The sequence below is a fragment of the Perkinsus marinus genome, assembly GCF_000006405.1.
Source record: "Perkinsus marinus ATCC 50983 genomic scaffold scf_1104296929318, whole genome shotgun sequence".
Classification (NCBI taxonomy): domain Eukaryota; phylum Perkinsozoa; order Perkinsida; family Perkinsidae; genus Perkinsus; species Perkinsus marinus.
This window is the reverse complement of record NW_003216498.1, coordinates 847400-857641: the sequence shown is the minus strand read 5'-3', so window position 1 is coordinate 857641 and position 10242 is coordinate 847400. Positions and strand designations below refer to the sequence as shown.

The 10242-nt window shown below is 49.9% G+C and overlaps 6 protein-coding genes across 6 annotated transcripts in view; 1 reads left to right on the top strand and 5 right to left on the bottom strand.

Moving 5' to 3' along the window:
- Window positions 1-124, bottom strand: part of Pmar_PMAR012598 (hypothetical protein) — a gene marked incomplete at both ends in the record, with an annotated part of 304 nt that extends 180 nt beyond the window's left edge. The window contains 2 exons of the mRNA XM_002787773.1: window positions 1-47; window positions 85-124. The exon at window positions 1-47 is cut by the window's left edge and continues 4 nt beyond it. Coding sequence (XP_002787819.1) covers window positions 1-47; window positions 85-124 — 87 coding nt within the window. The remainder of the gene's footprint in view (window positions 48-84) is intronic.
- A 367-nt stretch (window positions 125-491) lies between these two features.
- On the bottom strand, window positions 492-2128 carry Pmar_PMAR012597 (glycogen synthase kinase-3 alpha, putative; the record flags this gene model as incomplete). Its single annotated transcript, XM_002787772.1, has 6 exons — window positions 492-1104; window positions 1147-1275; window positions 1357-1636; window positions 1684-1737; window positions 1781-1897; window positions 1941-2128. 6 exons carry the CDS (start codon window positions 2126-2128, stop codon window positions 649-651), a joined length of 1224 nt encoding a protein of 407 aa, XP_002787818.1. The 3' UTR covers window positions 492-648.
- A 2209-nt stretch (window positions 2129-4337) lies between these two features.
- On the bottom strand, window positions 4338-4546 carry Pmar_PMAR012596 (zinc finger protein DHHC domain containing protein, putative; the record flags this gene model as incomplete). Its single annotated transcript, XM_002787771.1, has 1 exon — window positions 4338-4546. A coding segment is annotated over one exon (209 nt), but the record flags the coding sequence as incomplete, so codon positions are not given.
- A 50-nt stretch (window positions 4547-4596) lies between these two features.
- On the bottom strand, window positions 4597-4751 carry Pmar_PMAR012595 (hypothetical protein; the record flags this gene model as incomplete). Its single annotated transcript, XM_002787770.1, has 1 exon — window positions 4597-4751. A coding segment is annotated over one exon (155 nt), but the record flags the coding sequence as incomplete, so codon positions are not given.
- Window positions 4752-5830: 1079 nt separating this feature from the next.
- Pmar_PMAR012594 (hypothetical protein) lies at window positions 5831-6439 on the bottom strand (the record flags this gene model as incomplete). Its single annotated transcript, XM_002787769.1, has 4 exons — window positions 5831-5965; window positions 6055-6134; window positions 6180-6232; window positions 6291-6439. The coding sequence occupies 4 exons, from the start codon at window positions 6437-6439 to the stop codon at window positions 5831-5833; spliced, it is 417 nt and encodes a 138-aa protein (XP_002787815.1).
- Window positions 6440-7672: 1233 nt separating this feature from the next.
- The window catches only part of Pmar_PMAR012593 (hypothetical protein), a gene marked incomplete at both ends in the record, with an annotated part of 3476 nt that continues 906 nt past the window's right edge, over window positions 7673-10242 (top strand). The window contains 11 exons of the mRNA XM_002787768.1: window positions 7673-7843; window positions 8087-8269; window positions 8314-8424; window positions 8476-8592; window positions 8640-8768; window positions 8819-8884; window positions 8925-9093; window positions 9139-9230; window positions 9283-9391; window positions 9435-9684; window positions 9957-10084. Of these exons, the coding sequence (XP_002787814.1) occupies window positions 7673-7843; window positions 8087-8269; window positions 8314-8424; window positions 8476-8592; window positions 8640-8768; window positions 8819-8884; window positions 8925-9093; window positions 9139-9230; window positions 9283-9391; window positions 9435-9684; window positions 9957-10084 (1525 nt within the window). The remainder of the gene's footprint in view (window positions 7844-8086; window positions 8270-8313; window positions 8425-8475; window positions 8593-8639; window positions 8769-8818; window positions 8885-8924; window positions 9094-9138; window positions 9231-9282; window positions 9392-9434; window positions 9685-9956; window positions 10085-10242) is intronic.

The following is a 10242-nucleotide window of genomic DNA, read 5'->3' as shown; positions in this document are numbered from 1 at the left end:
GCCGATGTAGCAGGTTATGTACAGGTTCCACAGATGCAGCTGTAAACCTGTTTCCATCTCAACTCCAGGAGCAAGTGAATTTACCGCACCGAACGTCCGCGAGACTGCTTCGCTTTCCGCACATGTTAACGATTTGTAAAGTAGCCCAAAACACTGTGGATTGGAACACGATCAAACTTACAACACCAACGATCGCCTACCTGAACGGGGAGCTTTGCTGAGCCTCACTGTAGAAATTGACGACGTAGCGGACCCTTCATCATCTGAAATGCTGCTATATTCCTCATGCACGACGACTCTTATGGAAATCACCCGAATATCCATTGTAACCAATAGGGACCGTCTCGCACTCCCTAGGCTGTTGTGATGTAGGAGTGCAATCTGAATTCGTGGGACGTAGTTCCAGATTAGTTGATATCGCCATTGTGAAAAATATAAACCTACTATACCAAATGGTCCTATTTGACGCAAGTAGAAAGTGGAAAGAAATACTAATCGTAAGAGCATAATAATACCGTATATAACTATAGATGTTGTAATATTGTGCTTACCAACTACTGCTAGTACTTTCAAGCAGCCTTTGACAGCGATGACCACCACGGCAACAGAATACAGAATCGGCGCAAAGACGGTATGTGCTGTTGCTGCTCAAGAAGAATTAGTTGTAATAGTAGCAGAATTAGACAGTGGTTGAAACGTGTCTGACTTGAAAGAAGATGATGATGGAGTGGTATGAGTAGTATTGTCGGGGCCAGCCACTATCTGTGGTGACTCAACACGCCGAGGTGCCAGTCGCCTGGAGTCACCAACTTCTAGGAGCTCCTCACTGGTGAACTTGAAGAGCTCCTTCGGCAGGCCACCCGCAGCCTCTATCTCCTGGCCAAGGTCCTTCTGATTCCTCAACTGCTCAAAATATTCCAAACACAGCGCCAGAATAGGAGACATACGCGTCGCTGGTTCGAACCTCAACAAAACACGTAGTAGAGCTTCAAAGCCTCGGTCCATCTGAGGCCGCCCACGCAGGGCGTTAGCAAGCCCGATTGGTTTTATACGCGGGAATACCCTTGGGTTGAAATCTTTATATTTCGGGTTCATCGCCGCCACCTAAGAGAACATTCCTATCGACTTGACCAAGTAAGTACCAACCTGCTCAGCCGTTGGTGTTCCAAGAACTTTGATTATCTCCACCAGCTGATCAACGCCAGTTTGTCCCGGAAAAAGCGGACACCCGAGACACATCTCCGCAATAACACAGCCTGTAGACCATATGTCAACCTGATATAGTTTCGTGGCGCGCGGTCATTGATAAGTGAGTACTACTACTACTACTACTACTACTACTACTACTACTACTACTTTGGATGTATAACCCGTAGAGCCGAAGATGAGTTCAGGGGCTCTATAAAACCTGCTGCATATATATGCCACATTATCCTCCCCCATGGCGAGCTTCTTAGCGGATCCAAAATCACATAGTTTCAGGGTGTGTGTTGACGGGCAGATTAGTACGTTCTGCGGCTTGATATCGCGATGAGCGAACCCTTTGGCATTCACATATCCAACAGCACGCAGAAGTTGATATGAATATAACTTAACCAGTTGCGAGGGCATATAGTCCTTAACTTTGGCATAATACCTACAAGGTACCTCATGCCTTCACTATGAGTCAAAAAGGCTTCCCACTTCATAACCTGATACAAGTTATCAGGGACGTATTCCATCACAAGGTTCAGATACCTATTCAACAGTGAACCAATGAGCAAACCTCTCGTTAACCTACAAATCAGTCGGGGTCTCCGCTGCGGTGTGAAAAGCGTGCTTTAGCGTTACAATGTTGGGATGCTTGAGCTGCTTGAGAGTAGGAAGTTCCCTGTTCTTGAATCTCTTGTCTTCAAATCTGTCCATTACCAACGTCGAATTTCCTCCCCAGATGTTCCTACACTTTTTTGATGGCGACTGTTTCCCCAGTCTCCTGCACCTTCGCCTCGTAAACAACACCAAAGGCCCCCGAGCCTATGATGCGTTGTGCCTGGCTGACACTGGTGGAGTCAGTGACAATTGTCTGTAATACCTTATAGGTAGACCCCCCTCCAGCTCCTCGCCGCTGGTCCCTATGATGCACAGGCATCCCAATGGCAGAGAACTGAGATCTCGCTGATAAGGGAAGTTTACTTAACCGTAGGTAAACCAGTTACGAGAAGAGAAATTCTTTTGCGAAGGTTTAATTCGGAGTGTCTGTGTTTAAGTCTACTTGAGCTCGTACGCAACGGAATGACTGTGAGAAATCTCGCTCGCCCTGAATAGTACTTGCGTTGTATTGTGTTGACACACAGTGATGGTATTGTGCGGTGCTTGTGATGGTTGCCAATGATGTCTAAGAAGAGGACCAGCAAGGCCCGTAAGGAGGAAAGAAGGTATCGAAAAATGAGGAAGCCTCAAGTCGCGCGAGCACGACCATCGTAAAACAACCGTCTGCCCAGCAGATGTGTTGTTCCTAATGCCATCACGGTAGTTCATGTTCGCGCAAGCGAACACGGAGTAAATTTGATTAGAGTTCGAGTTCGAGAACAAGCATATGATATTGCCGGAAAATTGGTTGAAATATGGAGATGGATCGGATTATTGACTTGGTCGTCCACGCTGTGCTTGCTCAGAACGTCTCTGCAGTCGAGTTCGCGCTCCATGGTGTGCTGCTACTGCGACATTGTCAATTTACTTTCTAGCGTCATTTCCTTCCCACTGAGATGGGAGTTCGGGAACCTCGACTTGCGCATGTTAGGGAGTGTATAATTCTTTGTGCAAGTTCTATCAGAACCTCTAGCGACAGTTCGAATAGCATAGAAAGCTCGCTCGGACAGTCGAGAGTCAACACAACCGGGCGCCTGCATCCGCACTGTCGTCGCACACAACACGCAAGCGCATAGCTAATGAACCCGTTTCAGGCTGTCTCGTCTGACGAAGGCAAACTTTCATTGAGTTCAGAGCGGCGCGACAACTCGCCAACCACTACAGCGCTCGAAAATGCGGGTCGCGGCCCCATCGACCGATGACCTTAGCCTTTGACGGGTTCTCTTTTCCAAAAAGCCAACCCTCTCATCGGGCCCAATCACTTACAACTCACAGTCTGGCAGGTTAGGCGAGGCCAAGAGATTCTTGCATCTATTGACGCCACTATGATAACCCCAAGATGCGAACACCGGCTTGTTCGTCTACGGAAGACCAAGTCCGCGACTACCAGCCGCTGGTAGTCACTGCCATTAGTACGTTGACAACCAGCGTACTCACCCGGTGAATCTCATCGTATGGGCCGTAGGCTCGGTGTATTGGGGTCTTATCGTGATTGGCTGAATCCACTCAAGCCCCCGCCAGCGGCACAGCGGACAAGAGCTACTAGACATCGGAAATACTCGCGGGTTTCAAGTTTCCCAATGATGAGATGGTGATTTGATTTGCGACTGCGCTCCGTTGTCGTAATCGATTGCGTGTTGGCGTTTGAGTAGTATTATCTTCTCTGTAGAACCCTCAGATTAAAGGGCTTCAACTTGCACGCTGTCCCATTGGGAATATCCACAAGGGGAATGGTCGACTTTCAAGCAGAGCCCGGCAGTCCCATGTGCCTTGGTTGCTATCCATAGCCAATACAGTATATGGTTCATTCAGAAGATCATTGTGCGAATAAGCGATAAGAATGCTCCAATACTAGGAGAACACGACACGAACACGATAACCTGGCCCAGTAGTGAACAAAGGATTTCAGATCGAACAATTAAAACTGCGATGCAAATGTCACAGGACTACAATAGAACAGTATTGAAAAAATACATACAGATCACAGCCGCTCTTGCATCTCTTGAACAGACGAAGTTCTCTCACAGAGATCTATCGCTCCAGATCTAATTCGAACCTGGCCGCGAGCTATGCAGAGTTGAAAGCTTCAACACTCTACCTCTTGAGTGAGGTCCGGTATAAGACTCGGCCCTCGTGAGCTTAAAGTGCTAAGATGCCGACCAGTGTCATGCGAACGGCGTCCAGTGAGGTACTCCTTAGTAGTGTACCCTGCGTATGCTAGCCATCTGAAACACACGGTGGTAGATGCGATGACGTGACTGGGTAGTGACTCACGCATGATAACAGCCGAGAATGACTCCAAGTAGCATAACTATAGCTGTTGGGATCGACACTATTGTTACGAGCAACTGAGAAAGGCTCTATCTAATACGGAGATGCATATTGATGCCAGCCGACTTACAGTTATAGTGTTGTCCGAAAGTGACGTCTCACTTCGCTGGCCTGAGGTCCATAATACCAATCCTACAATGACAGAAGCACCAAGACACAGTGCTGCATATATAAACATGTTGAAGTATCTACGATAGAGATCCCCACTGTTACAAAGGACTTCACCACGTACAAGTAGTTTCGTCGGCCAACGCAGTTACCAACAAAAGGGCAATGATGATCAAACTGCATGACACAGTTGTCACAATCAGCGCAATGGGAGGCTCTCGGTGGGCGCACCACTCGACACGTTCGACACCACTTATAACTGAGTTCAATGGAACCACCCTCGCAGCCTTATGACTCTACTGTCCCTACCCTTCGTTCATCTGCTCATCTGTGAGCTCATCTGGTTGGACTTCGTGTTGGAAGTCCAACAAGCCAGTATCGGTACGCAAGTACAAAGAATCCTCATACGAGTGCGGAACGAGGCCCAGTTGTTCGCGCGTGGCGACAGAAGACGCCGAGGCTATCTGGAAGGGAATCGATGAACGCAAGGTCGCCCAGACTTGGCACTATGCGTATCGAGGCTGGATGCTATATGCAAGTTGTTTCCTATCAGAAGGCGCCATTCTCAATCATCATCGAGGTCAGTGCGGTTACATTAGGATGCGTATGCTATGGCCGAAAATTGACCCGGGATGTCTTTAGAGCTACAGGACCTTGTGTCTTGATCGGTCATTGCTCGCTTTCTAATAGGTAGTCGCTTGGTCGTTACTAACACGTCCGAGGCTGAGCCACACCAGTGCTCAGTCTGTTGGAATCATCACTATTGAATCGGCAACAGAGGACTTCTCTCTGCTCAGTGAGAATGACATCCCACAAGCGAAAGAGATCTCGGAGGATCTTGGTGTTTCGTATGTTTTTGGAAACCCTCAACGTCGTGTACCATCCAGGTTCAACTATGACTAAGAGTATCCCCGAGCACGTCAGTCCATACTCAGCTACGATGCCAGGCGAGAAGCACCACTACTCAGCCTATCTCGCCCCAACTATGCAGTAGTTATCTTTCGGAGGAAAAACAGCATCGCAGTTTTTCCGTAGGTGAAAGCCGGTCGGAGAGTTTTCAGTTCATGTCCCGATTGTGCTGATTCACAGGTTTCGGGCATTCGAGTATTGGTCCGTCTCATGTTCATACGTGCAGAATATGGCGGCCTCAACGATGAACACGAGTCAGCTCGTGTCATTGTACGGGGCATTATTTTTTTTTCTTATTTAACCGAGGTCTAGCGAGAGGTAGTTGTTCACATCTGGTCTGGTCTACGTTGGGAGACCAGCCACGAGGGATCAACCACCTTGCAGTTGCCGAAAGCCACGAATCACGGACCCAGTGTACGGGTTCCGTGTTGTGGTTTTCGGCCACTGTCCCTCACAAACTCGCAGATCAGAGGTTTCATGTAATTTGAAAGCATAAGAGACGAAATCACTCACGAGCGGTATGGGTAGCCCAAGCAAATGCCTACCTGTATCTCCCTTCTGGGGATTATCCCAGGGTCAGTCATTGTTGTCATCAGGAACATGGTGCAGGTGAGAAGGAAAAGACACAGATTGATCACGACCTAACAAGACAAGAACCATCTTCCACCCAAAGAAGGGTATCCTCAGCTACAACGAAGACTCCATAGCCTCGGTCATCGTCCCGCCAAAGCCAGGGTGCAACACCAAGGAAATACATCGATGCTGGTACCTGGCCAGCGTATCTACTATCCTCACGAACACTTCAGTGGAGGCTAACTTCGTCCTTACTACGAGTTCTCTGGATGCATCGGAACTCACCAGAACGAACATCCAAAGGCAGATGTTGAATCCTAGGTCTTCTCTTGGGCCCAGCATGATAGCACCACCATGGTAGAAGCCTGAGTTCAGCGATGCCCCCAAGGGTCGAGTAAGGGTAGTCTTACGATTCTTGCCTGGCCACAGCTTATACAGTTGTAATCCGACTTCGTTCGCTGATCTGAAAGTAATCTGTTACGTCAGTTCATTGTGATAGTTCAAGGGCTGCTCTCACTCACGTGAAATACCTGTCATCCCCGATGAGTTCCCTTCCAGAGATCTCGAGACGATCCGATTCTTGCGAGGCCAGTCTTTGTGGTTTTATAATAGCCGTTCGTATCACTTGAGGATCATGCAAACAGGGGACGTAGGCCTCTGTCGACGGCATGGGTTGTTAAAGCTAATGTCAACTAAGACGATAGTAGTCCAGTAAGTGATATTGGGCACTTCGAGGCTTCGAGTGTGCAATGGTGGTCTCTGAGTTTGCCACGGCTAGTAGCCGGAGTTTTGTGAATCATGCCAGCGAGTAAGAAGAATGCGTGCCAAATGGCGTCCTTAGTTAGGCGACCCTCTATCTGAGGGTCGGCCTATGATGATATCGTTCTTACTCTGATTGGTGGTTGCCCGTTAGGCCACCGCGAAGGAAATTTCAACGCGTGCGAATTTCGTGGCGCGTGACGGTTCTGCGCGCGTCACGCCCATATACAACTTTGAGCTTTCGGCAAGAGGCGGTCTTTTACAGAGGCTTCCAGCATCTGTAACTAGTCGTAGCATCAGTGACATACCGCGTTTTAGTCCAGTCGCTCGTCACGATGGGCTCCTAGCATCACATCAGTCGGGGATGCCAGTCGTAAGGACGGACTTTGCCCCTAATGAACGCCCGTGAGGTCTCACACGACCTTGGCCAGTGGCGAGGTGAATGACGAAGCTTCTCGTACCAGGCCCTGGGTGATGGTCACCTCCTATCATTCCTATGTGCCTAGTCAGTGAAGGAAGGGGCAATGCAAGTGGCTTCCTGCTAGTGGCGGTGGCACATAATCTTTCCTTCCAACTGGAGACCTCTGAGTCAGACGTTCTGACGTTCTGACTGACTGATTTTTATCACCAAGTGCCGTAGTTTAACGAAGTGATCGATAGATCTCACTTATTCTCCAGTGCACAACCCGAAAATCGCAGCATCAACAAAGTTGCTCGAAACGACGCCTGACTACATCTGGGCAATTTGAACAGAAGATGCTGAACCAGAGGTTGCTGTAATGTGTATCTTCCCACCCCGTGTGGCAAGCATTAGTACTGTTTTCTCTAGCCACATAGCGTTCCGGTGGCGAGGCAATCGGAACTAAAGGAATTTTATGGAGGAATTCGTTGATTTTTTCAAGCCATGTCGGGCGGTCAACCATATTCGACAGAACGAGCTGATCCTCGATGTCGCGGTAAAAGCATGTCGAATGGTCCAGTTCACGGTGAATGGGTTACACCGAGGCTTCCGGGGTGATGTACATAGCATGAAGTTAATCGGGACACGCATAGGGCTCGTCAAAGTCATCGATAGAGTCGGTATCATGCGGAGGCGAGGGATGACTTTGAGTATATGATTGTTGGCTATAGGGGGTTCATTGCAATGTCATCTGCTACACCTCCTGGGGGTGTTCATGCCAGCATCCCGGGCATGAGAGGTCAGCAAGGGGAGCCCACTGTGGCCTTCAGCCCTGAGCAGATGGGAGGCTTATTGGGTTCCGCAGTAGAAGGGCTTGGTGGTTTAGAAGCAGTGACGACCGATGCAGGCCTCGAGGTAGTGCTGGGTGGCGGAGGTGTCGTAGAGAAACGTAGCAAGGCTTCGCCAATGTTTTGGTGGCTTGTGCTGTTCTGCAATGCGATCGGCACTTCTAGTTCTCTCGAGCATACGCGGGCTTCTCTCTGTATGATTGTAGTGTGGAGTACTTGGTGTAGTGGTATAAACGCCAGTTAGCTTTCGTGTGGTTGTATGTTCAATTCTGGGTGACGATGTTTTATCGGAATTTCTTCTCCTAATCAGGCAGCCGCTCTCGCCGCCTTCGCCCAACTCAGCAACCCCACCCAAGGCCAATCCCCTCTCCCCAATGAAATGTTGGGTGAATCTTCGCAGGGCTCCCTGTCGAAGAAACGCGGGAGGCCGAAGGGAGCCAAGAATGGGTCAGGCAGGGGCCGGCAGAGTAAGGGTGTTGGTGCTGGCAAGAAGGTAATTCGAGTCCTTCCCCAGCGACCTGTTAGTCTGTCATATAGGCATGTTCCGAATGCGGCACTATAAATCCATGTCGTCAAATGCAGTGCACAGAATGCGGCCATGAAATGACCCCCAAGGGGACGACCAAAAAAAGACGCGAAGGCTCCGTGGTGAGCATAGTCTCTAGCCTCGTCTCTATTGTTATTCTTTTCTTTCCTCAGCCGACTGTCATAGGCGGTCTACCAATAAGCCCTCTGACAGTAGTCCCTCCGATCGGATCGGAGCCTGTCAGCACGCTAGCGATCAGAGGTCAGGAGCTGCCACCACCGGGTTACAGGGTACGCTACTACACCATGCGGCAGTACCCTCCACTTAGTATTCTCAGGCCTGTGATGCATGCAGCGCTCTCCAACCCTCAGCTCGGAAGGTCTGTGCCAACTGTGGTGCCCCAATCATCCCCAAATCTATGACCTCTCGGTTTTGGACAGCACTCAGAAGCGCGCGTCCCAAACTTGTAAGCGTTCATGGTTGAACTCGATCGGCAAGGTTCTCCTGTTGCCTCAGCCTGAGCCATTCCCTCACCCACCTGACCTCTTCGCCCTATGGAGCGCTGGCCGGGGTGAATTCGAAGTAAGCAGTCGGCTTGTGGGTCTTCGATTCCTCTGCGTAGGATATCACAACGGAAGATATCGCGAGTGCAGCAACGAAGGCAGTTCACAGTGCCGAGCCCCTCGAAGTTGTGTTCGAGCATGTGCCTGACCCTGCCGCCCCCGACACAGCCCAGGTTAGGCCAGGGGAGGGCGCATGGGTCGATGGCCAAGGATGGATCATTAATGCAGGTAAGGGAGGATGTTAAGATCCTCCTCCCGGATGTGACTTTTCAGGACGATCGCAAGAACTGATGTCGCTGTCGCCATCCTATGAGACCAGGCCTATGGTCGTGGCTTTGGCCTCCCGCACTGAATCCATCATTGAAGTACAACCGCTACCTTCCGATCGCTGTAAGCTGAGACATCCTCCCCGTTCAGTTGTGGCCATTGGAGAAGGACAAGGTGCAGAGCGTTCGACGGCTGATTGTGGGCGGCCAGGTTGCAGACTTCCACTGGGTGGAATTCAGCGCGACCTCGACAAGGATCGGTGAGTACACTCCTAGTTACCACCGGCCTCCATGAGTCCTCAGGCATACTATGCGTGCTGTTCTGTGATGGCCATGCTGTACTCTACACTGTTCCGAGTTCTATACTACACCCTTCCTCTCTGGAAACGGCAGCAGTGCTGAAGCTGCGGCCTCATACGGAGATACGACCGAGCAAGAAGTGCTTGGGCATACACGCTATGCGGAATCGTGATAAGGTTTGGATCTTGGCTGGACTTGAAAGTGGGTGTGCTGCGATCTTCCGGGTAGATGAGGAAACTGGCGGCAGCCACGGGTGAGTCGCGGGTCCTCCTTCTCGCTACTGTCTACACCTTTTCAATTTCAAACTCATTAAGTGGAAGAAAGAATCAGAAAAAAGATGGAAGGAGTTTTTCACGGAATGAAAGTTCAAATTCGAGATAAAAGTTCGATTTTCGTAGACTGCTGAAAAATTACACTTCAAATTCGTCGAACGCAAGACCTATTTCGACCAACGGTGCCTAGAACTTGCTTAGACTCGAAGTGTTGGGTGTTTGGATGGCATTAAAATTGTGGTTGTATTCTCAGAGAGGTCTTGAGCAAGCCGTTATCGATCCTGAGCTGTTCTGGAGAGGCGTCCCCGTTACTGGCGGTCCAATGGGCTCCGGTAGAGCCTGATAGCGACGAAGCTCCGGAAATCTTTGCAGTTGCAACACGTAGGTTTTGAACCTGGGTTGGCGTATTAGAAGGCACGCGCTCTACCGTTTGATCAGAGAATGGCTCTGTGTGGGTGATGTCTACGTCGTGCCCCTATCCCCTCGCTACTGCGGCTTCCCCTGCAAAATTTTGGGTGACTGACCTATGCTGGTCCAGG